The sequence below is a fragment of the Macadamia integrifolia genome, chromosome 7 (assembly GCF_013358625.1).
Source record: "Macadamia integrifolia cultivar HAES 741 chromosome 7, SCU_Mint_v3, whole genome shotgun sequence".
Classification (NCBI taxonomy): domain Eukaryota; kingdom Viridiplantae; phylum Streptophyta; class Magnoliopsida; order Proteales; family Proteaceae; genus Macadamia; species Macadamia integrifolia.
The window spans coordinates 18,444,500-18,470,487 of record NC_056563.1 but is presented as its reverse complement, the minus strand read 5'-3'; the positions used below and the strand labels follow the sequence as shown (position 1 = coordinate 18,470,487).

Genomic DNA, 25,988 nt, shown 5'->3' with positions numbered 1-25,988 from the left:
TAGTATCATCAAATCCTAAACATTTTTTTAACTGTTTGGATTTTGGAAAATAATTGGATAATCACGTTAAACACTCGACATGGCTTTTTCAAAAACTGGTGAGTTGGGCGATTCAAACATGGTCAAGACATGTAAATTTCTTGAGTGGATGCATTCATGTCGAACCATGATAAATTTCTTGTGTTTGTGTGTGATTGTCTGCTCTTTCCCCTTTTTTTTTTTTGGTTCACTAAACTTAATACTTAAAAAATCAAATAGCTCCCTACGGAGATGGTACTAATCCTCAAATGATAGAGGTAAGAAGATGGCTACAAACATTTGAATATTAGACTTCCTTGATTAACCAGAGAAACATCTGTGATTCCACCATCCAAAATTCCAAGCCCCCAAAGAACAAGGAAACATAGTTAATTTGGAGCAAAGACTCAACTGCAAATATAAATAATTTTTTTTTTTGGTGAAGGTGACACGGTAATTATTCATTGGCAACATGAATGGCCTGCTTACCAACTTTTTTTCTTTCAGAAAATAGGACAACAAAGGCAGCCGGAGCAATTTCCAGGCCTTCATTCATGTCTTCTATGTACACAATCTTCCCTTGCTTGTAGTCACTAATAATTTTTTCCAATAACTTAGGGAATAAATGCAAGTAATCACTCTGTAAGAACCCCTTCATCGCGATGTGCTTTGTTATGAGCATATACAAAGTTATGGATCCCCTTAGGCTCAGAGAGGCTCTGCTCGGATACCATCCCACAAATGGCAATGCGGCCATGAATCTCATGTTTAGAAGTGCGGCATCAAGCATGGTACCACCCACATTATCAAAGTAGATGTCAATGCCTTGCGGTAAGTACCTGTTAGTGGGAGATGAGACAATAACTAGGTGAGTCAACGATCATAAGCTCATTTCGTCGCCAAAGTATTCAGTATAGAGACATTATTCATGTCTACAGTTGATCTCTGCAAGTTGTTTCATTGGTTCAATTTCTAAAAAACAAATATGATTGACCAAATAAATGACTCAGATGATTCAGTATTTACTTTGTGTAAACCTGATTAAGAATCAGAATCAGCTAAATGAAAAGAACCCTCAGGGCTGAGTCATATTAATATTTTATAGTAATAAGAGATAAACAAAGGCAGCTAGTAGCAGGGCCAAGTATGTCACCACTGTTCAGAAACTCCAAAGAAGAGCCACAGCCATGTCAAGGAAAGCATTTGTAAGTAGAAAATGCTTGGATTTGGACAATTATTTGAGGTTCCAACATGACCAAAAGAATGTTTTTATCTTTTAAGTGAATTTTGGACTAGATGATTGAACGACCCATCAAATTGGTCAACTAGTTCCAAGCATTAATAGCGTTTTGGCATTGATAGATACATATTCCCCCCCCCCCCCACATGTTAACAGAAGAGGAATAAAAATAAGAACACGGAAGGATTCTTATGCTGCATATAGCACTCTACAATAAACTCCTCTTACTAACAGCAGAACCAGAGAGAGAAAGAACCGGAAATAGCTAAACCACAAGTTAAAATTTCACAAAAGTTGGGAGTTTAGAAGGGAGTCAAGGGACAGAATAATCTAGTTAAAATTTCCTCACTGAATAGAATCCCAATCCAATCAAGACATTGATCATGCAGGGTCACCATGATTCCAGAAGGCAGATTGAGTGGAATATTCCGAGTAACTTGGACCAAAAGTCATATTAGTCAAAATCTTTTTTTGCTAGAAGTTCAAATCTATTCAAGAAGAAATAGAATAATCACAAGAAAAGATGCGAGGCAATAGCCTAGCTCTTTAATACAAAAGACCGATTGAGAATCCCCACCTTCGGCATTGCCATCAGCAGGGATCTCAATCGTCACTTAAAGTCAAAATCTAATCAAGCATCTCCTACAACTTGATTAAGTACCCAACCAAACAGGTACAAAGTCTTTGACAAGATTGAAACAAAGGTATCTAGGACTCCATACTCTGGACCCTCATTCAAAATTTCTAAACAGACTTTTCAGTCACAACTCACAACGACACACCAAAATCACGGAATGAGAAGAATCATTTTCCCAAACTTGTTACTAACCTTTTTAAAGCAGCATTAAAATCTGACTCTTCTTTGTAATTGAAAGCTTCATCAAATCCTAGTTTGTTTTTCAGAAGATCAACCTGATGAATGATTAGGTTATTTTGATTGTCAGTGAACTGAAGAAAAATATTGAGCAGACTAGGTGCATCATACAACAAAATCTTCCAATCAAATCAAATAAATTTTAAAAATAATTTATTGGGGAAAAAGGGAAGAAGGAAAATTTCAATTTTAAAGTCCAGCAAAAAATAAAATAAAATAAATAAAGATAAAGAAAGAAATTACCTTTTGCTTTGAGCCAGCACTCCCAAATACATAACACCCATATAGCTTGGCAAGTTGACCAACTGCCCCAGAGGCTGTGGACACAAAAACACATTCTCCTTTTTTAGGTGAACAGACTTCATAGAATCTTGTATAAGCTGTAAAATCTGGCATATCTATATGCCAAACTTCTAGTTAGACGACTACCTCTCAGTAGAGTAGATCATAGGAAATAAGCATTAAAAGAACAAGGATTACCTTAAAAGATCAACTAAATTGGATGATTGCAAGACCTTAGGTAATTGGGCCCTGTCTGTGCCTTTCATGTTCTTATCCATACATATTGAACTTTACATAAAAATCGCATATTCCCCATTACTAATTGCTATTTATAGCAACAGGAAACTAATAAATCATACCACCAACTTTGTAAAAGGATCTTCTGGTAACATCTAAGTGCTGTTTTTGGACTATGACCCTTAGATGGTTGAATTGATGCAGCCTATTGGACAGGGAGGAGCACTACTTGACTCTATGATGGTGAGGTGCTCACCTCCCGATCAACCAAAGGAAAAGAAAGGGGGTAAATTTGGGCATCAACTCAATTTAGTCAGGTTACCATACATCCCAAAGAAATATTTCAACAGAATACTCAACCTCACCACCCTGACAGCCAAGTTCAGTTAAAAACTCAAAAATCAATATGCTTTTGAATAAACTTCCGGACAGCTCTACCAAGAGTAACGAGCTGAAAATGCATTTTTAGTTTTGAAGCACTGACCATGCTACATTTAACATAAAAATTATAGTTTAGCAATGCATTTGAGATTCTCTAAATGCCTCATAGTAAGCACATAATATGGAAATGCTACAAATCTTCGGAAATTCCTCAAGTGCTTAGAGTTTTTTAAAATTCACAAGTTCAACATATGAACAGAATAGAGTGATTGGCCAAGAATGGCAATGCATGAAGTTATATCACATTGGGCCAACTCTCAAACTCTTCTTACTCATTGGCCTAGAGACTCTGGCTGAGAGTTAAAATTTGATTCCCCATGCAATCCAAACCAAAACCCAACACCATGAAAACAAACCACCCTTCTAAATGTTCACTAGAAACACAAACAACTTTTGTCATGTAAAAAGAAAGTAGTAAAATGCATATCGAACAAAGGGATGAAAAACACACTCATTTGGAATAGGGCACTCATTTAGAATAGGGCATGCTCTATTCCATATTCAGCCCATTTCAACAAAGCTTGGACAAGACTTGTAAATTTTCCTTGTTAGTGCTGTGTATTTTAAGGGGTGTTTAAGTGGATGAGAAGAGACCACATTGTATGCTTACTATTATAGGACAGGGACTGAATTGGGGACTAAAGGTAGCAGTTCCAAACATCTCGTATCCATTTTATGTAGGCATGAACAAATGATAAACTCGTTTGCTACTAAAAGATATAACAACAATAGAAGAATAACATAGACTAAATAAATAGAATCTGCAGAAAATGTTGCATTAAACAATGAAAGATCAAGTGTTTATATAAATGTATGAACACCAGAGGCTATATGCCATCTGAATCATCATAAACTTGATTACACAAAGAATTCTGTCAGTATATAAATCTATAGTCAAGATTACAATATCCCAAAACCAATGCAACCTAAAGAAACAAAATAATGTCCTTCCCTACAAACAAATTGCCCTTGTAAAAGTCAAAATCCCTCTATATGATCAGTTCCACCTACAGCTTGATACCTTCCTTTGTACACAGTCAGTTCCACTATGATACAGGGATATGGCAGCAAATCTTCTAACCGAACAGCAATCATGCTGCCTCGTAGATTATTGAAGCCTTTGATACTGGCTTCACCAATCTGTCATCACCAATAGAAGGATCATCAGAGCCATTGATCCTCCTCCTCTTTTGACCTCCCAGTGCAGATTCTTCGACATAACTCCCAGCTAATTGAACCTTCGTATCATTGGACAATTCTGGAGAAGTTATAATTTGAACACTCTCTGATACGAATGGATGATGCAAAAGCATGGCAGCAGTCCATCTGAAATTGCTAGTCCGCACAAAACACCTCTTCAAGAAATCCTTCCCTTCTTTGGACATCTCATTCGGGGTCTCAGGCAATTCCCTGCTGGAGCCGATCAGAGAAAAAAGCTCAGTAACATCCATGTCAGGCTTGCAATTCCAAGCAGGTTTCCCACTAATCATCTCAGCCACAACACACCCAAGAGCCCATATATCAGAGGGGGCTTCCTGTTCCTTGCGTGAAACAGATTCCGGCGACATATAAAGAGGGGTTCCTCTCAAATTCAAACAACGACGCTCTTTCTTCCTCTTCCTCAGTTCTTTCATGGTATTCTTGGCGGAACCAAAACCAGCAATCTTCGTAACATAGTCAACAGAAGAAGACGAGCAAAGCACAATATTCTGGGGCTTGATATCACAATGAACATAACCATGATCATGAATGTGGTTAAGACCCTGAAGAATCGAGCGGGTGTAGCACCTAACCTCTGTTTCAGGCAGTCCGCCACAGGAGTTCTTAATCCTAGAAGCTAGGGTACCACCAGAGGCATATTCCAATAAGACATTATAGGTTAACTCACCATTCTCCGTAGTGATCTCGTCGCCGTAGCAGCGAAGAATGTGAGGGCATCCTTCGAACCTGGTGAGTATCTCCCTCTCCTTCTGAAGCGTACTGGAGCGAGAGACTTCAGCCCATTTCACAGCCATTAATGGTGGCAGATGGTTCCGACGTTTGTTGGATTTCTGCTTAGCTGTGGCCAAAGAAACAGTGCTGAAGCTCCCTCGACCAATGGTCTCACCTCTCATCCACATTCCTCCTCCTTGACTCTGTCGATCCATCTTACGGTACTCTCAGACTATAAGGGTTTCTTTCTTTCATTCAATGGAGTGGTAATTAGGGTTCTTACTTTCAAACAAAGAGCTAAAGATTACTTCCTCTGCAAGAAAGAAGTCCAACGGATATAAAATAGAAAACCAAAAGCATTCGCGGATTGCTTATTTATAACTAATCAACGAACGCATGTGATGCCCTGTTAAACATGAATCTGGACCGTGAAAATGGCAATAAAAGCAAATGCGACAAATTTTAATGAAAAATTACGTGATTACCCATTTTTGTGTTTCAATTTAAAAAATTTCCCATCCAAAGTTTTAATTAATAAAAGGAGAAGGACTATGAAAGCCAGGGGGACAAAATGGTATCATGAAAACTAGCGTATGTAGATCGGTGGATTAGATAGATTACATCAATATCGTTGGTTAGTTGTTGTCTTACGTTACCTACCCAGCCCCGACTTTATATAGTTATTCTTCTTCTCCCTCACTATTTCCGATGATTTCTCATCCCTCACAGCCGTAGTTGTTGTCGCTGTCTAGGAAGAAGAAAGCTCTGACAAAGAGAGAGAGAGAGAGAGCGAGAGAGAGAGAGAGAGAGAGAGAGAGTTCAGCTTTGGATCCTCAGTTGATTTCCTCCAGGAATCGTGAATAGTAAGCTTCTTTTTTTTTTCCCCCTTGTATGTTTGATTTCAGTTTTTTCTATAATCCTTTTTTTATGATAGGCTGCAGTCGTTGCCGTTGTCTTATCATAGGTTGTAGCCGCCACTGTTGTCACTGCCGCTGCCGCTTTCATTCTTGAAGAAAAAAACTCTGAAAAAATAGAGGAAAAAAGAGAGAGAGAGAGAGAGAGAGAGAGGAACAATTGCAGAAGGGAGGACACCGGCGGGGCAACATTCCGGCTCGTATCGGAGAGAGAGAAAGAGGAACAATTGCAGAAGGGAGAACACCGGTGGGGCAACATTCTGATGTGGCTTCCGACAGTGGAGATAAAATATAGGGGAGAGATAAAGTGTAATATGTGTGGATTGAAACTTTGGACATTTTCTCTCAATCTAACGGTTCTCTCAAATCCTACGGTTAAAATCTCGCTAGCACACCTGATACCGTTGTGTCCCGCTAGCTTTCCTATACCTCTCCCTTAATAAAAATACTCAAATCAGGTTTCGGTCTACAAAATTACCCATTCAAAGTTTTACTTAACAAAAATACCCAAAATCAGGTTTCGATGTACAAAACTTCCCAAAATGGTGATTCTTCTTCATCTTCCACATACAATCAGGTATTTTTGTTAACTAAAATTTTGAGTGGATAGTTTTGTAAACATACACCTAATTTTGGATAGTTTGTTAATTGAAATATTGGGTAGGTAGTTTTGCAAACATAAACCTGATTTTGGGTTATTTTTGTTAAATGAAAATTGGGGTGGGTAGTTTTGTAAAAGAAAACCCAAAAGTGGGTAAATATGTAATTTTTCAGAATTTAAATGCTACATGGTGTCATGTAGGGGTGTCAATCCCAAGCCTGCACCGGTTCGATCGATTGGGCCCGATCATTTAAAGACTAGCCTGGCATGCACCGATTTTTAAATATGTTGGGCTCATGCTCGGCCCGTTTATAAATAGATAGTACATAGTGCAATGGGTAAGCCCAACGAACACCTAACTGACCCAGCCCATTTGCAAGCTTGACTTGGCCCTACATGTTTAGCCCCACTATTTATATGTTTATTTTGACCTTTTTTTTTAATAGAATATGGTATATATTGATATTTTTATCAATTATTGAATGCAACTAAGTGTTCTTACAACAACCAAAGAAAAAAAAATACAACTAAGTGTAATATCTTTTCTAAATTATTGATGATTTGATAAAATATATTAAATCATCTTAAATTTAAGATAATCAAAGGTCGTTTAAGGCCCGTTTAAGGCTTTATTGGCACATTAATTACCCCATTTAAAGTCCTGATTATAGCCCGATTAGGAGAAACTTGATTAAAGTAGAGAACTCAACCGAGCCCCACACAAGACTGATCAAGATCGACTCATTCTTAAATAGGTAAGCCACAGTCCAAGAGTATAGGCTCACCATGCCCGACCAAGACCCTGCTAATCCCAACTCCCAACCAATTGACACCCCTAGTGTCATGGACCAAATAGAAAGAAGCAAGAAAGCCAAAAACCACCATTTTCTTGTAACTAACAAGATCTTACATATCCCTATTTCCAATTGCCTTGATAGATGGTGGTGGCCACCTCTCAAAAGAAGGCTCCCTACCTACTAAGATGGCTATCACTTTTCTCAAAACTGATTTATTTACTATATAGTGGGTTTCAAATTGGTGTACTTGCTTGTCTCCATACTCATAGTGGTGGTGTTTTTTTTTTTTTTTTTTGGAAACTAAAAACCTACCTCAAATTTAAGCTCTTCTTTTAGAGATTTGTCCATGATGGTATTCCTACAAAGGATATCCTACGAAAATAGGTAGATATTGACCCCATCTATGGTTTGTGCCACAAAAAAGTGAGAGTACTTGTCATTTATTTCTCACATGCAAGTTTACAAGGAGAGTCTGGGCTGTTGGACCTTTGGATCTCAAAATCGATCTTCCAAACACATCCTCTTTCATTTCAATAATCATGTACTTATGTAATTCTAATAATATCCCCCCAAAAAATTGACTTGCTTCTTTTATGTGTTTATTGTAATGTGTTACTACATATGGCAACATGGGAATTAGGTCATCTTTGGAGATAAAAAAAACTCAACCTATTCTATATCGGATCTGGCTCCTCTCCAACGACTGCACCCTCCAACAATCCATCCAAGGGTTGGGAGGGCTTGGTCACACATCCCAACACCTGCCAACCTAGGGCCGGATAAGTGTCAAAGCATTTCCAACCCTTGGATGGATCGTTGGAAGGTCGGTGGTGTTGGAGAGGATCTTTTTCCTTCTATATCCTTAAACAGATAGAATTCTGGTCATCTCTTTACATTAATAGCATCCTTGACGAATAAAAGGTGATATCCCTACCCCAGAAACCCACTCGGTCAACAGATCTACCTGTATGCTCAAATGTTATTCTTCTTTGTACAAGGATAACTAGTTACAGAAACAATGTTTCAGGTTCACCCTTATAACGAAAGGAAAATGCTTCTGACTCCATGCTAACTACATGTTGATAGGAAATTGTACGGAAGCAATGGCAACGAGTCTCCTATACAGGCTGAAAAAAGCACAAGGAAGATGGATGGGAGGTGGATGAGACTAAGGGTGTTAATCGGATCGGTTCGGTTCACATTTATTTGACTAAAACTATAACCGCACCATTTACTAAACGGTTCCACTTTCTGAAACCGTGACCGTTTAGTAAACGGTTTCGGTTTCCACGGTTTCTAAATGGTGTCGATTACACGGTTTTAAATGGTTTCGATTTCAATTTATTCCATACGATTTGTGAAATGATTCACAATCGGTTTGTTATAATTTGCAACCATCTCTAAATTGAAGATGATAAGCTTATCAATAAATAATTGGCAACCACAAATAAGAAATTCTATATTAACGATGGTATGCCTTAATTTGATAATCTAGTACTATTTCTTTGCATGGTCATTCTCAAACATTTAGAACTAATATCATACAACATCCAAATCCAACCTTCTACAGCATACAATATTAAAATGACAGGTGGTTCAGCCAAAACACCCTATCTATGATAACATAATAATATAGTAGCATATATGGATTATAAGTTCATGATCTAAAGCTTAAACTTGAACTGAATTGCAATAAATCATACCAAAGCAAGATGTGTACTTAATTTAATTATTAATTGTTTTACGGATTACTACCCCTTCTTTATTTAATTGTTATACGGATTAATTGGATCAGTTTAAACGGTTTTAAATGGTTCGATTTAAACGGTTTTAATTCGGTTTGAAACCAATGGGTTCCGCAGTTAAAATCGACCCGACCCGTTTAGCTAGTCGGCCTGAAACTTGAAATCATAACCGCACCATTTACTAAACAGTTTTGCGGTTTCGGTGTAAATGGATCTATTACGGTTTCGGTTACAAATTCACATCCTTAGATGAGACTTGGAGTGATGAAGAGGAATTAAGGAATTTTGGGGGAATTAATGATATTAACTGATGGCCATGGACTACAATCCCTCTTTTGTTGGAAACTGAAAACTTTTGTCTAGACGCAATCCGTGTATAAAGGCTAACAACGAAATCATCCTCATTCTGAAGTATGCAGCACATGAGGCTTTGGTTTGAAAAACTATGATAATGGATCCTGTCTATCAGTGAAACTCTTCATTTACTATCTAATATTGTATGGTTTTCCTTCTTGCATGAAAAAAGTACAAACTTATATCAAGAAATATGTTTATTTATTTTGGTAGAAGGGTTTGCTGCTAGGTTGCATGGTCCATCCACCGGCACCCATGCCAATAGTGGGGTGTGCGGTGGCATCCAATAGGAGGGGCAATGCACTTATTTCGGTCCGTGTATACACAACCGTAAATGGACGCTATGGGGGCAACATTTTTTTCCCCTCTATTTATCGAAACCTCAACATTTTTTTAACTGTTTGGATTTTGGAAAAAAATTGGAAAATCAAGTTTTTCACTTGACGTGGCTTTTTCATAAATTGGTGAGTTGGGCGATTCAAACATGGTCAGGACATGTAAATTTCTTGAGTGGATGTAGATATTTATGTCGAACGATGATAAATTTTGTGTTTGTGTGTGAGTGTTTGCTCTTCTTTTTTTTTTTTTTTCTTTTTTTGGTTCACTAAACTTAATAGTTAAAAAATCAAATAACTCCCTACGGAGATGGTACTAATCATCAAATGATAGAGGTAAGAAGATTACAAACATTTGAATAGCAGACTTCCTTGATTAACCAGAGAAACATCTGTGATTCCACTATCCAAAATTCCAAGCCCCAAAAGAACAAGAAAACATAGATAATTTGGAGCAAAGACTCAACTGCACATATAAATAATAAAGAAGGTGACACGAATTTTTTTTTTTCTTTTGGTGAAGGTGACACTGTAATTATTCATTGGCAGCATGAATGACCTGCTTACCAACATTTTTTTTTTCCAGAAAATAGGCCAACAAAAGCAACCGGAGCACTTTCTAGGCCTTCATTCATGTCTTGTATGTACACAATCTTCTCTTGCTTGTAGTCACTAACAATTTTTTCCAATAACTTACGGAATAAATGCAAGTTATCACTCTGCAAGAACCCCTTCATCGTTATACGCTTTGTTATGAGCATATACAAGTTATGGATCCCCTTAGGCTCAGAGAGGCTCTGCTTGGATACCATCCCACAAATGGCATTGCGGCCATGAATCTCATGTTGATAAGTGCAGTATCAAGCATGGTACCACCCACATTATCAAAGTAGATGTCAATTCCTTGTGGAAAGTACCTGTTAGTGAGAGATGAGACAATTACTAGGCGAGTCAATGATCATAAGCTCATTTTGTGGCCAAAGTATACTGAATAGAGACATTATTCATTTCTACAGTTAATCTCTGCAAGTTGTTTCATTGGTTCAGTTTCTAGAAAACAAATATGACTGACCAAATAAATGACTCAGTATTTACTTTGTGTAAACCTGATTAAGAATCAGCTAAATGAAAAGAACCCTCAGTGCCAAGTCATGTTAATATTTTATTTTAGTAAGAGATAAGAAAGGCAGCTAGTAACAGCGCCAAGTATGTCAACCACTGCTCAGATACTCCAAAGAAGAGCCACAGCAATGTCAAGGAAAGCATTTGTAAGTAGAAAATGCTTGGATTTGGACAATTATTTGAGATTCCAACATGACCAAAACAATGTACTTTAGACTTTAAGTGAATTTTGGACTAGATAGTTGAACGACCAGTCAAATTGGTCAACTAGTTCCAAGCATTAATAGCGTTTTGGCACTGATAGACATATAGTCCCCTCAAAAGTTAACAGAAGAGGAATAAAAACAAGAATGAGAAAGGATTCTTATATGACAGCACTCTACAATAAATTCTCCTTAATAACAGCAGAACCAGAAACAGAAAGAACCAAAAAATAGCTAAACCACAAGTGAAAATTTCACAAAAGTTGGAGTTTGAAGGGACAGAATAATCTTAGTTAATATTTCAATTCACGACTGAAAAGAATCCCAACTCAATCAAGACATGGATCATGCAGGGTCATCGTGATTCCAGAAGGCAGATTGAGTGGAAATATTCCGAGGAACTTAAGACCGAATACTCAAATTAGTCAAAATCCAATCAAGCATCATCTACAACTTGATTAAGCACACCCAACCAAACAGGTACAAAGTCTTCAACAAGATTGAAACAAAGTTATCTGGGGCTCCAGACTCTGGGTCCTCATTCAAAATTTCTATATATACTTTGTTCAGTCGCAAGTCACAACCCATGATGCACCAAAATCATGGAATAAGAAGAATCATTGTCCCAATTTTGTTACCAACCTTATTAAAGCAGGCATCAAAATCTGACTCTTCTTTGTAATTGAAAGCTTCATCAAATCCTAGTTTGTTTTTCAGAAGATCAACCTGAAGAGTGATTAGGTTATTTTGCTTGTCAGTGGACTGAAAAACAGTATTGAGCAAATGAACAATATGCATCATAGAGCAAAATCTTCCAATCCAATCAAATAAATTTGTAAAATAATTTACTGGGGCAAAAGGGAAGAAGGAAAATTTCAATTTTGAAGTCCAGCATAAAAAACTAAAGAAATTACCTTTTGCTTTGAGCCAGCACACCCAACTACCTCAGTAGAGTAGATCATAGGAAATAAGCATTAAAAGAACAAGGCTTACCATAAAAGATCAACTAAATTGGATGATTGCAAGACCTTAAGTAATTGGGCCGTGTCTGTGCCTTTCATGTTCTTATCCATACATATTGAACTTTACATAAAAATAGCATATTTCCCCATTATTAATTGCAATTTATAGCAACAGGAAACTAATAAATCATACCACCAACTTTGTAAAAGGATTTTCTGGTAACATCTAAGTGCTGTTTTTGGAGTATGACCCTTAGATGGTTGAATTGATGCAGCCTATTGGAGAGGGAGGAGTACCACTTGACTCTATGATGGTGAGGTGCTCACCTCCCGATCAACCAACGGAAAATAAAGGGGTAAATTTGGGCATCAATTCAATTTAGTCAGGTAACTATACATCCCAAAGAAAATATTTCAACAGAATACTCAACCTCACCACCCTGACAGCCAAGTTCAGTTAAAAACTCAAAAATCAATGTGCTTTTGAACAAACTTCTGAACAGCTCTACCAAGAGTAATGAGCTGAAAATTTAGCAATGTATTTGAGATTCTCTAAATGCCTCATAGTAGCACATATTATGGAAATGCTACAAATCTTCTGAAATTCCTCAAGTGCTTAGAGTTTTTTAAAATTCACAAGTTCAACATATGAACAGAATAGAGTGATTGGCCAAGAATGGTCATGTATGAAGTTATATAACATTAGGCCAACTCTCAAACTCTTCTAACGCATTGGCCGAGAGGCTGGCTGAGAGTTAAAATTTGATTCACCATGCAATCCAAACCAAAACCCAACACCTTGAAAACAAACCACCCTTCTAAATGTTCACTAGAAACGCAAACAACTTAGTCATGCAAAAAGAAAGTAGTAAAATGCATATCGAACAAAGGGATGAAAAACACACTTATTTGGAATAGGGCATGCTCTATTTCATTTTCAGCCCATTTCAACAAAGCTTGGACAAGACTTGTAAATTTTCCTTGTTAGTGCTGTGTTTTTAAGGGGTGTTTAAGTGGATGAGAAGAGACCACATTAAATGCCTAATTATTATAGGAGAGGGACTGAACTGGGGACTGAAGGTAGCAGTTCCAGACATCTCATATCCATGTTATGTAGTCATGAACGAATGATGAACTCGTTTGCCACTAAAAGATTTAACAATGATAGAAGAATAACATAGACTAAATAAATAGAATCTGCAGAAAATGTTGCATTAAACAATGAAGGATCACGTGTCTATATAAATGTATGAACACCAGAGGCTATATGCCATCTGAATCATCATAAACTTGATTACACAAAGAATTCTGTCAGTATTAGTCAAGATTACAATATCCAAAAACCAATGCAACCTATGTCAAAACCCCTCTATATGATCAGCTCCACCTACAGCTTGATACCTTCCTTTGTACACAATCAGTTCCACTATGATACAGGGATATGGCAGCAAATCTTCTAACCGAACAGCAGTCATGCTGCCTAGTAGTTTATTGAAGCCTTCGGTACTGGCTTCACCAATTTCTCATCACTAATAGAACGATCATCAGAGCCATTGATCCTCCTCCTCTTTTGACCTCCCAGTGTAGATTCTTCGACGTAACTCCCAGCTAATTGAACATTTGTATCATTGGACAATTTTGGAGCAGTTTGAACTCGAACACTCTCTGATACGAATGGATGATGCAAAAGCATGGCAGCGGTCCATCTGAAATTGCTAGTCCTCACAAAACACCTCTTCAAGAAATCCTTCCCTTCTTTGGACATCTCACTCGGTGTCTCAGGCAATTCCCTGCCGGAACCGATCAAATAAAGAAGCTCATCAACATCCATGTCAGGCTTGCAATTCCAAGCAGGTTTCCCACTAATCATCTCAGCCACAACACAACCAAGAGCCCATATATCAGAGGGGGCTTCCTGTTCCTTGCGTGAAACAGATTCCGGCGACATATAAAGAGGGGTTCCTCTCAAATTCAAATAACGCTGCTCTTTCTTCCTCTTCCTCTGTTCTTTCATGGTATTCTTGGCAGAACCAAAACCAGCAATCTTCGTAACATAGTCATCTGAAGAAGAAGATGAGGAAAGCACGAGAACAATATTCTGGGGCTTGATATCGCAATGAACATAACCATGATCATGAATGTGGCTAAGTCCCTGAAGAATCGAGCGGGTGTAGCGCCTAACCTCGGCTTCAGGCAATCTGCCACTGAAGTTCTTAATCCGAGAAGCTAGAGTACCACCAGAGGCATATTCCAATAAGACATTATAGGTTAACTCACCATTCTCCGTAGTGATCTCGTCACCGAAGCAGCGAAGAATGTGAGGGCATCCTTCGAACCTGGTGAGTATCTCCCTTTCCTTCTGAAGCGTACTGGAGCGAGAGACTTCAGCCCATTTCACAGCCATTAATGGTGGGAGATGGTTCCGACGCTTGTTGGATTTCTGCTTAGCGGTGGCCAAAGAAACAGTGCTGAAGCTCCCTCGACCAATGGTATCACCTCTCATCCACATTCCTCCTCCTTGACTCTGTCGATCCATCTTACAGTACTCTCAGACTATTAGGGTTTCTTTCTTTCAATTCAATGGAGTGGTAATTAGGGTTCTTACTTTCAAACAAAGAGCTAAAGATTACTTCCTCTGCAAGAAAGAAGTCTAACGGATATAAAATAAAAAAACCAAAAGCATTCGCGGATTGCTAATTTATAAGTAATCAACGAACGCATGTGATGCCCTTTTCCAACTATCCGCTTTCCTGTTACGGCGGTACAGGGTTAACATAAATCTGAGCCGTGAAAATTGAAACAAAAGAAAATGTGCAAAATCAGAGGGAAAATTACATGATTACCCACTTTTGGATGGTTTCTTTTTATAAAATTACCCACCCAAAGTTTTAGTTAATAAAAATGATAGGCAGTACCCGAACGGATGTGTTGCAACTTTATTTTTCCTTTTTTCTTATGTAAACTGTGCATTTGGCATAAAGTCAGCCTTTAATTGATTTGCCATGGTTATCTTCTTCTTCTTCTTCTTCTTCTCTCATTCTCCACTATTTCCATATTCTTCGAGACTCCTTTCTCTTCTATCCCCTCCTTTGCCGCAAAACCACAATACCCCCCCCCCCTTTCCCCACACAACACCATTAAAGTAATTTCAATGGGGCAACAGCTCCATTAATGTAATCTTAAACGAAGTTGTTGGACTTGGAGAGGGATCTTTCTAGGTAATTTTCCCTTTCTTTTCCAGGCTCCAATAGAAACTTAGATCCACTTAATTCTCATAAAAGTTTTCAACAAGTTAGATTCATCATTAGTACTTCAGGATTAGAAAAAAAAATCTCACTACAATGATGAAACCCATGTAAAAAAAGAAGTAGAAAACTAAGGTAAATTCAATTAAAAGCGAATGCAGTAGGGGAAAAACTCGATTGATGAAGTGAGGGAGGGAGAGGGAGAAGGAGAGAGAAGGCGCGAGGGGGGGGGGAAGGGGGCTATTGAGTTCATGATGGAGGGGAGACGGAGATGGCATGCTGGAGATAGAGAGGTGTGGATATGAGAGAGAAAACACTTGCAGCCAGTTTAGGTAAACAGTTCAACGATTGAGATGGGATGAGATTAAATCAATTTATACGTACATGCTGCAACCTTTTGGACTAATAAAAATACCTAAAATCAAGTTTAAGATTAGAAAACTACCCACCCAAAGTTTCAGTTAACCATCCAAAAACAGGTTTGTGTTAATAAAACTATCCACTCAAAGTTTCAATTAACAATACTACATGATTGTACATGGAAGATGAAGATTATCTAGCGTAGATACGGATCCTTGCGAATCGACATCTTCAAAGGTCATTATGTAGGAAAAATGGTGCGTTACTAAACATTCTAAATATTGGGTTGATGCTGGTGTTGATAAATGGGAATTGGCTCGAGTAGCAACTTGCTCATCGGTAAAGTAAGAAACGGATAACAAGAGAGTTAGATATGACCTATCTCTACAAAGGAAGGGCAATCGCTCGCACTTGGCTCAAAACCACCTAATGGTTGCTCCCTACCCCCTCAAGACTTGCTTCTTCTTTTGCTTCACCCTTCATATGTCTACGAGCTATAACGCTGCATTGGTAAGAATAGACGTTCGATAGGCCTTGAGTGCGAACGAGAGCTCCTCATGCCAGTCATTCCTAGCAAGAAAATGCGCTCCTGCGTCAAAGCATACTAATGCATCTTAGTAATAGGTTTGTGAGATGATCTACGAGCACCCTTGCTTCTTTGGTCTACGATTAGCTAATGCACACCTTTACTCTGCCTAGCCCAAGTGCTTAGTTGCATGGGGCGCATAAGCATAGTAGGTTTACGTTAACAAAATTATCCAATTGGGTATTTTTGTTAACTAAAACTTTGAGGGAATAGTTTTTTTAATATGAACCTGATTTTGGATATTTTTTTTAACTGAAACATTGAGTGAGTAGTTTTGTAAACAGAAACATGATTTTGGATATTTTTGTTAACGGGACCTTTGGGTGAGTAGTTTTGTAAAAGAAAACCCAAAAATGGTAAATATATAATATTTCCAAAATTTAAATGCTACATGCCTACATGGTGCCATGGACCAAATACAAGGAGGCACAAGGCCTAAACCACCCCCTCCCCCAAAAAAATAAAGGAAGCAATATCCTCTTTTTATTTTGGAAAAGGGTTTGCTGCCAGGCTGTGTGGCCCCTACATCAATGTATAGGCCAATAGGATTGTGCAGGGTTATCCAATAGGAGGGGTGAGGCACTCATTTTGCTCCTTGTGTGCACCGCCACAAGTAGACGCTAAGGGGCAACATTTTTTTCCCTCTATTTTTATTAATATCATTAAACCTTCAACATTTTTTTAATTGTTTGGATTTTGGAGAATAGTTAGAAAAACAACTTTTTCACTCCAGTTGCCTTTTTCAAAATCTGGCGAGTTGGGCGATTCAAAAATGGTCAGGGCGAGTAAATTTCATGAGTGGATTTAGACATTCATGTAGAACCAAGGTAAATTTCTTGTGTTTGTGTGTGATTGTTTGCATTTCTTTTTTCTCGTTTTTGCTTCACTAAACTTAATAGTTAAAACATCAAATAGCTCCCTCCGGCGATGGTAGTATCCTCAAATGATAGTGGTAAAAGGATGACTACAACATTAAAATATTAGATCTCCTTGATTAACCAGAGCAACATCTGTGATGAAACATATTGATTTCAGTATCCAAAATTCCAAGCCCCCAAAGAACAAGGAAACATAGATAAATTTGGAGCAAAGACTCTTAAAACTGCAAATTTGATAAAGAAGGTGACACGATAATTATTCATTGGCAACATGAATGACCTGCTTACCAACATTTTTTCCAGAAAATAGGCCAACAAAGGCAGCCGGAGCACTTTCCAGGCCTTCATTCATGTCTTCTATGTATACAATCTTCCCTTCCTTGTAGTCACTAACTATTTGTTCCAAGAACTTTGGGAATATATGCAAGTAATCACTCTGTAAGAACCCCTTCATTGTTATGCGCTTTGTTATGAGCATATACAAGTTATGGATTCCCTTTGGCTCAGAAAGGCTCTGCTCGGATACCATCCCACAAATGGCAATGCGGCCATGAATCTTCATGTTGAGAAGTGCGGCATCAAGCATCGTACCACCCACATTATCAAAGTAGATGTCAATGCCTTGTGGGAAGTACCTGACAGATGAGATAATAACTAGGTGAGTCAATGATCATAAGCTCATTTTGTGGACAAAGTATTCAGGATAAAGACATTGGTTCAGTTTCTAGAAAACAAATATGATTGACCAAATAAATAACTCAAATGATTCAGTATATACTGTGTAAACCTGATTAAGAATTAGCTAAATGAAAAGACACCTTAGTGCCAAGTCATATTAATATTTTATTGTAACAGTGCCACGTATGTCACCCACTATTCAGAAACTCCAAAGAAGAGCCACAGCCATGTCAAGGAAAGCATTTGAAGTACATAATGATTGGATTTGGACAATTACTTGAGATTCCAACATGACAAAAAGAATGTTTTCCTTATCTTTTAATTGTGTGGAATTTTGGACTAGATAGTTGAATGACCTGCCAAATTGGTCAACAACTTCCACGCATTAATAGCATTTTGGCATTGATAGATGTAGTTCCCTCACAACTTAAACAGAAGAGGAATAAAATAAGAATAAGAAAGGATTCTTATGCTGCATATAGCACTCTACAATAAATTCCTCTTAACAACAGCAAAACCAGAAAGAGAAAGAATCGGAAAATTGCTAAACCACAAGTGAAAAATTTCACAAAAGTTGGAGTTTAGAAGGGACAGAATAATCTAGTTAACATTTGAATTCATGACTGAAAAAAATCCCAACACAATCAAGACGTGGATCATGCAGGGTCATCGTGATTCCAGAAGGCAGATTGAGTGGAATATTTCGAGGAACTTAGACCAACTACTCAAATTAGTCAAAATCAAATCAAGCATCTTCTACAACTTGATTAAGCATCCAACCATACAGGTACAAAGTCTTCGACAAGATTGAAACAAAGGTAACTAAGACTTTATACTCTGGGTCCTCATTCAAAATTTCTAAATATACTTTGTTCAGTCACAAATCACAACCCATGACACACCAAAATCAATAAGAAGAATCATTTTCCCAAACTTGTTACTAACCTTTTTAAAGCAGCATCAAAATCTGACTCTTCTTTGTAATTGAAAGCTTCATCAAATCCTAGTTTGTTTTTCAGAAGATCAACCTGAAGAGTGATTAGGTCATTTTGCTTGTCAGTGAAATGAAGAACAGTATTGAGCAGATTATGTGCATCATACGACAAAATCTTCCAATCAAATCAAATAAATTTGTAAAGTAATTTATTGGGGCAAAAGGGAAGAAGGAAAATTTCAATTTTAAAGTCCAGCATAAAAAAATTCTTAAAGATAAAGAAATAAATTACCTTTTGCTTTGAGCCAGCACTCCCAACTACATAACACCCATATAGCTTGGCAAGTTGGCCAACAAGCTGACCAACTGCCCCAGAGGCTGCGGATACAAAAACACATTCTCCTTTTTTAGGTGAACAGACTTCATAGAATCCTGCATAAGCTGTAAAACCTGGCATACCTGTATGCCAAACGTCTAATTAGATGACTACCTCAGAAGAGCAGATCATAGGAAATAAGCAGTAAAAGAACAAATATTACCTTAAAAGGTCAACTAAATTGGATGATTGCAAGACCTTAGGTAATTGGGTCCTGTCTAGGCCTCTCATATTCTTATCCATACAGATTGAACTTTAAGTAGAAATCGGGTATGATCCAATATTAATTGCTACTTATAGCAACATGAAACTAACAAATCATACCATCAACCCTGTAAAAGGATTTCCCGGTAACAATTTAGTGCTGTTTTTGGACTATGACCCTTATATGGTTGAATTGATGCAGCCTGTTATCAGAGAGGTAGGGGTACTACTTGACTCTATGATGGTGCGGTGCTCACCTTCCGATCAGCCAAAGGAAAAGAAAGGGGGAAATTTTAGGTTAAAAACTCAAAAATTGATATGCTTTTGAATGAACTTCTGAACAGCTCTACCGAGAGTAACCGTGGAAGAACAAAGGGAGAACAAAGCTACAGAGTAACGAGCTGAAAATGCATTTTTAGTTTTGAAGGGTTGACCAAGTTACATTTAAAATAAATATTATAGTTTAGTAATGTACTTGAGATTCTCTAAATGCCTCATAGTAAGCACATATTCTGGGAACGCTACAAATCTTTTGTAATTCCACAAGTGCTTAGAGTTATTAAAATTCAGAACTTCAACACATGAACATGGCTCAGTAATTAAACTACATCTACTCTAATGATAGGTAACTTTTCCCACCATCAAAGATCAAATTAAAACATAACTTTAATTCTTAGAACTAGAAGCATGGAAGGAAACAAGGATATTAATAGACAGCAAGTTAACATTAACTACATAAACAGTACCATACCTAAAAGACCCACATAATACGACAAGGGGATATCAGCCTGCTGAATCTTCCTCCATTGTTGAGTTCTCTGAATCAAACTGTACTCTTCCCAACCAGTTATTCCTGAAACCAAATCACCTGCTTTGAAATTTGTGTTGTCTGAAGCTACTACTTTGGACACACCAAATCCTTCAACGGCCTTCACCACAAATCACAATAACAAAGGACTAATTAATATAGAGGTAGACTCGTCAAGAATGAAATCAATGTTGCCAGAGTTCTGACAAATAAAAGGACATGAAGGAAAATGTCTTCAGAGGAGATGAATTCTCCACTGCAAATGGGTATCCATCAATCCATCAAATATATCCACCTGCATTTATGAACACTAGATCTATATGCCAGTTTTAACCATCAAATTTTGGGTACATAACTGACACTTCATTTGTCAAATATGTGATATAAAGCCCAACATAAGTAAGCAAATCTGAAACTTAGTAGCAGATGCACCCTAACTACTAACAACTATAACATCAGATTTACAAAAGGGAGATTGAAAGTCAACTAGAAAGGACCATCAAGGTTGTTCAATCTAACCATAGAGGTAAATTTTTTGGCAAGTATGATGTATCTAGGAGGATTCCTGCCCCATTTGCTAGAATCCTTAGAAAGATATAATTGCACCACAATACACCACAGTTGGTGATCCAGGGCAAAATTTTGTAGTTGAGAGACGAAAGTGTACATTAATGGACATGGTTAGAAGCATATCTTCTTCCACTTTACCTGAGAGTCTATGGAGTGGCTCTTAAGACCCCACCATGCATTCTAAATAGAGAACCTAGTAGAGCGGTGCCAAAACCTCCATATAAATTCTGGACTGAATGGAAACTGAGATTGATGCATTTATATATTTGTGATTGTGCAGCAAAAGCAAGGGTGTATAATCCAAATGAAAGAAAGCTTAATCCAAGAACTGTGAATGGGTTCTTTATAGGCTACTATTCAGAACTGTTGAAAAGGATACAGGTTTTATTGCCCTTCATACAATATAAAGATATTAGAAATAGCTCATACAAGATTTCTCCAGGATGGTGAGTCTAGTGTAGCATTAAACATAGGAATGCCACCTCTGAAGAAATTGGAGATCTACTAAATAAAACAATTGCAACAGAAACTATGAACTTTCAGGAATCTATGCAAATTGACTCTAATGAAGCTAGCATTGAGAATCCACCACATGTTCAGACAGAAGCCATATCTGAACCAACACAACAAGAACAAGAGTCACCACCACCACTTAGAAGATCTCAAAGAGAAAGAAGAAGTATTATATCAGATGATTACATACTATATCTTCAAGAATTAGAGTATGATATTGGCATTGGGAAAGATCCCATATATTATAGAGAAGCCAAGGAAAGTGAGGATTTCAATTGAGTGTATATGAAAGAAGAAATGATCTCCATAACACAAATGAGGTCAGAGATCTTGTTGAACTCCCAAAAGATGCAAAACCAATAGGTTTCAAATGAGTTTTCAAGACAAATCAAGATTCAAGGGAAAGGTAGAGCTCTATAAAGCAAGGGTAGTTGCTAAAGGTTTTACTCAAAATGAAGGAGTGAGCTATTAGGAAATCTTCTCACCAATTTTCAAAAAAGATTCTTTCAGGATTTTTAAGGCTCTATTACACACTTTAATCTAGAATTGCATGAGATGAATGCCAAAACCTTTTTTCTAAATGGAAATCTGGAACAAGTACACATGGTCCAACCTGAATGTTTTGAAAATGCAGAAAATGGAAATGAAGTATGCAAATTGAAAAAAAAAAAAATCTATTTATGAGTTGAAACAAGCTTCATGTCAGTTGTGTCTTAAATTTAAGGAGGTAACAACGTCATATGGTTTTGTTGAAAGTAACAAAGACCAATGCATCTACTTGAAGTCTAGTGGGCGCCTAAATATATTTTTACTATTGTATGTCGATATTCTTTTTTTTGGTCAGCAACAACATAGGTCTTGTTCAAGAAACTAAGAATTTCTTGAAAACACTTTGAAATAAGGATATGGGCGAAGCATTTTCTGTGCTTGAAATTGAAATTCAAGGGGACATGAGATTTTGAATCAAGGGCTTACCTTAAAAGACATACATAGAGAAGGTGCTTGAAAAATTAAATGGAAAGTTGTTCTCCAAGACCAATTCCTATCATTAAAGGAGATGCATTCAGCAAGTTTTAGTATCCAAAGAATGTGTTTGAGAGTAAAAGAATGAAGGATACTCCTTATGTTGCTCTTGTGGGTTGTTTGGTTTATGCTCATACATGCACATGTCAAGAACTCAAGATATCTTTTTTGTTGTTGGTATGCTTGGAAGATTCCAAAGCAATCTAGGAATGTAACATTGGAAGACTGCCAAGAAGGTTATGAGGTATCTGCAGGACACCAAGGATCTTATGCTCACATACAGCCAGACTAACCACCTTGACGTGATCAGTTTTCTGATTCAGATTTTGTAGGATGCCTCAATAGCAGAAAATCTTCTTCAAGATATATTCTTCTGGTAACAGGTAAGGCATTCTCATGGAGGAGTGCAAATCAATTGTTGATTACAACCTCCACTATGGAGGCAGAATTTGTGGTTTGCTACGATGCCACGCCACAACCTATGTTGCTAAAAAACTTCATTTCAGGACTTAAGGTGGTAGATATCATCTCATGATCACTGAAAATCTATTGTGATAATTTTTTTGTGGTTTAATTTCCCAAAAAAAAAAAAAAAAAAGAGGCTACAATTGGTTCTAAATATATTGAGATCAAGCATCTAAGTGTTTGGGAGAAAGTGGAAAAGCAATATGTGTCTACAGTGCACATCAATATTAAGTTGATGCTGGCAAATCCACTCACTATACCATTGGCGCTAGGTATATATAAGAATCATGTGATCCATTTGGGCCTTGTAAGTTCACTTACAATCAGATGAAGTTATATGGACATCAATAAGGTAATTTTTATCTAGTTTTCTACTTAATTTTTCACATAATGTTTTATTTAAGTAGAATTTGAGGTTTGACTAATGGACTGATCATAGATATATAGGATGTCAATACAAGATCATCTATCCATACAGTTGATTATGTCATAAAAACTAGGAAAGATGAAATTGTCCATACTATGACCATGGTTAGGTCATACGTTGCAATGACATAATGAATGCCTGAATCCGTATGTAACAGTTTCATTTGACAACTACAAAGAAATAACCAAATTTAATATATTGATATCAGTTTATGTTTCCAAAATTTAAGAGTGATCTCGTCTTGTTTTCTAAAATAACTTTGATTCCCAGAAGTATCATTTTTCTTTTCTTTTTTTTGGGTCACCTGGACAAAGTTGGAGAATGTTAGAAATTTCTATTATGGTTTAGTTGACCACACAGGATATGCACAATTTGTCTTACCTACTTTCCTTTTTTTGTTTTGGATTCATTAAGGGGAACCCATGTAAAAGAAATCTCCATATTTGGCATTAAAGAATACTGAGGGCATATCCTCTATATTTAGGAGATTGCATCCCTTGATGGATGAGGAATGCATAGTGTTATAAACAAGGGGGTTGGTCTCTTCCTTGATACACCTTGCAATAGGGTATTCATTGCTCCTGCACTCCAAAGTGGGATAGAGAAGAAGAGCCACGTCCAGAAAATCGGTTTGAGATCATCACATACAGGTACGTAAGGATATAATATCTAACTTTGCACGTCTTAATCATGTTTCTAAATCTTAGATCGATTCTGAAAGTTTTAATTCGAACACTGTTTATTTTATATTTTTCCATGATAGAATATTTCAGCAACCAAATGTAACAATAATTTTCATCCAAAAGCAGGGAAGAAGATTATTATGAAGCAGGTCAGAGCAAAAATTTTACAAAACAAGGTCAAAGGAGAAAGAAGAATTTTTTCACAATCAAAAAATCTGAAGAAGTAACCATAATAGCAGAAGAAATACTGTGCTGAAAGACAAACATAAGAGATTACCACCCAAAAAAAAAAAAAAGAAGCAGAATTCAGAAAAACAGAAGTTCAACTGTTTCGGGCATGCACTTACAATTTTAAAGAAGTCACCCAAAAGGTTAAGATTAAGGGAATATGCATTTGTTTCTACCATCGAGCAATAATGAGATTTCTCGATGTGATAGCCCATAATCTGTCCATATGGGAAATTCATCACTGCCAACCTGGTTTCTGGACTGCATCATTTCAAGAGGAGCTGAACATCATTGTAAATATTTCACTAATTGGGTCTGAGCTTCATTAATGAAGTTCGAATTTCTTGGTACCAAAAAATAATAATACTGAGGGATACACTACACTCAGAACTTTAAACTTGCAAAAAATAACAACAGTTTCAAGGCATACAGAACAAATGTGAAACAATCCCTTAACACTCCATCGAAACCACCAGAGAAAACGAAGTAATCCACCCTCAAACATGAATTCGGAAAACCAACAAATTCTACCACGAAAAACAGAAGCATTTTTCAATAATTACTCGAAACTTAATCTTTAATAGACAGAACATCAGAAAAGTCACAATTAGAAAACGGAGAAGCATTTCAATTTTGATTCTTAGATTTTAGTAATCAACAGACTGCAAGATTGAAACAAAAGCTTTTTTACAGTGGAATCTTACCGATCCAGGAACAAATGGGGGGATGTAAGAGTCGTAATACTCTCGCATTCTTCCTCTCATAAAAGGATCACAAGAAAGATAGAGGTTTTTCACAAGAACTGCTCCAGATCCTTGTGGAACCTCCAGCTTTATCTTCCCTTCCTTCAGTCCCATGTCCGTCTCCTTGGGTACTCCCGTAATAAAATTGTTGAAGATGATTTGCTTATTCCGAACTTCTCCCATGGCCCTGCCTTTGAAATCCAAGCTCCGAAGCACAATTGAGAGAGAGAGAGAGAGAGAGAGAGAGAGAGAGAGAGAGTATGTACGTATACTGCCCAGTCGCCGGAGTTGAAAGGTCTTTTAATTGTAGTGTGCACTGAGCAACAGTAGGGACTTGTATGGCGTTGAAAGGCAGTTAATGCCCGCGGGAGTGTTTACCTAACGGTTCAGACCTAACATGAGGGAGTGTTTACCCAACGGTTCAGACCTAACCATGTTCAGAGGAGTATGTCACGACCCGCCCAATAAAGGTTAGGGGCCAAGCTTCAAACCCATGGACATGGTTCATTGAGCCAAGCAAACTCTAGAAACCAAGAAGAATCTAGAGAAGATTGTATAGCTAAAGAAGAAGAGAGTTTTCTACTTTCTAGACTTCTCCATAACTCTAGAATTCTACATTAAAGAGGTGGGAATGTTCTAATTCCCTTAGCTAGAAACGTCACAACCATTGGATATTTACATTGTAAATATCTTAAGTCATTTTTTGTAACTTGGTGTGCTTATAAATAGGGGTGGCCTCATTTAGCCAATGTACCAAGCAAGTGAGCATTCAAGCATTATACTCAAGCTCTCTAGTATAATCCAAGTTCTTTCACTCAAACTCTCTCTTGTATTCATTATTTCTCTTCTCAAGTCCCTTAAGGAGCATAATAAGGTTGACTTAGTGCAAGTAAGAGTTTTAAGTGCTGATGTGGTTGCTTAAGAAGGTCTAAAGTCGTGACAATTGTTGTATCAAAGTTTCGGTTGCGAGGGAACCAAACTTGTGGGATAAGTATCATGTCTAACCTTACAGAGGTACACGATATGGTAATAGGCGATCAAAACTATGGAAGAGAGACCAACCCCAACATAAGAAAACAAAGGAGAAGCAAAGACAAGTCCGTTGACATTGGTACTGTCATAGAGCCTCGCTTAGCTCGGGTGGAGCTAGAAATGGCCGAGGTGAAGGAGTGTCTCGATGTTATGAAGCAAAGAAGGGAAAAACTCAAAG

The 25,988-nt window shown here is 37.4% G+C and overlaps 3 protein-coding genes and 2 pseudogenes across 3 annotated transcripts; all 5 read right to left on the bottom strand.

Annotated features, from left to right (window-relative positions):
* Positions 1–445: 445 nt before the first annotated feature.
* LOC122083090 lies at positions 446–2,585 on the bottom strand (annotated as a pseudogene).
* Positions 2,586–4,183: 1,598 nt separating this feature from the next.
* Positions 4,184–5,239, bottom strand: LOC122084793 (mitogen-activated protein kinase kinase kinase 20-like). Its single transcript, XM_042653223.1, has one exon. The coding sequence runs from the start codon at positions 5,237–5,239 to the stop codon at positions 4,184–4,186; it is 1,056 nt and encodes a 351-aa protein (XP_042509157.1).
* A 5,066-nt stretch (positions 5,240–10,305) lies between these two features.
* LOC122084792 lies at positions 10,306–12,057 on the bottom strand (annotated as a pseudogene).
* Positions 12,058–13,537: 1,480 nt separating this feature from the next.
* LOC122084791 (mitogen-activated protein kinase kinase kinase 20-like) lies at positions 13,538–14,593 on the bottom strand. The gene has a single exon (XM_042653222.1). It carries the CDS (start codon positions 14,591–14,593, stop codon positions 13,538–13,540), a length of 1,056 nt encoding a protein of 351 aa, XP_042509156.1.
* A 2,620-nt stretch (positions 14,594–17,213) lies between these two features.
* Positions 17,214–25,090, bottom strand: LOC122084351 (2-alkenal reductase (NADP(+)-dependent)). Its single transcript, XM_042652525.1, has 5 exons — positions 24,740–25,090; positions 20,070–20,247; positions 19,031–19,197; positions 18,750–18,832; positions 17,214–17,761 (listed from the first exon to the last, which is right to left on the bottom strand). Exons 1-5 carry the CDS (start codon positions 24,959–24,961, stop codon positions 17,383–17,385), a joined length of 1,029 nt encoding a protein of 342 aa, XP_042508459.1. The 5' UTR covers positions 24,962–25,090; the 3' UTR covers positions 17,214–17,382.
* Between the last annotated feature and the right edge of the window lie 898 nt (positions 25,091–25,988).

Excerpts from the sequence above, each read along its gene's own strand:
- LOC122084791 (XM_042653222.1), bottom strand. The coding sequence starts at position 14,593 with ATGGATCGACAGAGTCAAGGAGGAGGAATGTGGATGAGAGGTGATACC.
- LOC122084351 (XM_042652525.1), bottom strand. The coding sequence starts at position 24,961 with ATGGGAGAAGTTCGGAATAAGCAAATCATCTTCAACAATTTTATTACG. Across the intron at positions 19,198-20,069 it reads GTATTATGTGGGTCTTTTAG|GTATGCCAGGTTTTACAGCT; the intron begins GTATGGTACTGT and ends TTTGGCATACAG. Across the intron at positions 18,833-19,030 it reads GTGCTGGCTCAAAGCAAAAG|GTTGATCTTCTGAAAAACAA; the intron begins GTAATTTATTTC and ends ATCACTCTTCAG.
- LOC122084793 (XM_042653223.1), bottom strand. The coding sequence starts at position 5,239 with ATGGATCGACAGAGTCAAGGAGGAGGAATGTGGATGAGAGGTGAGACC.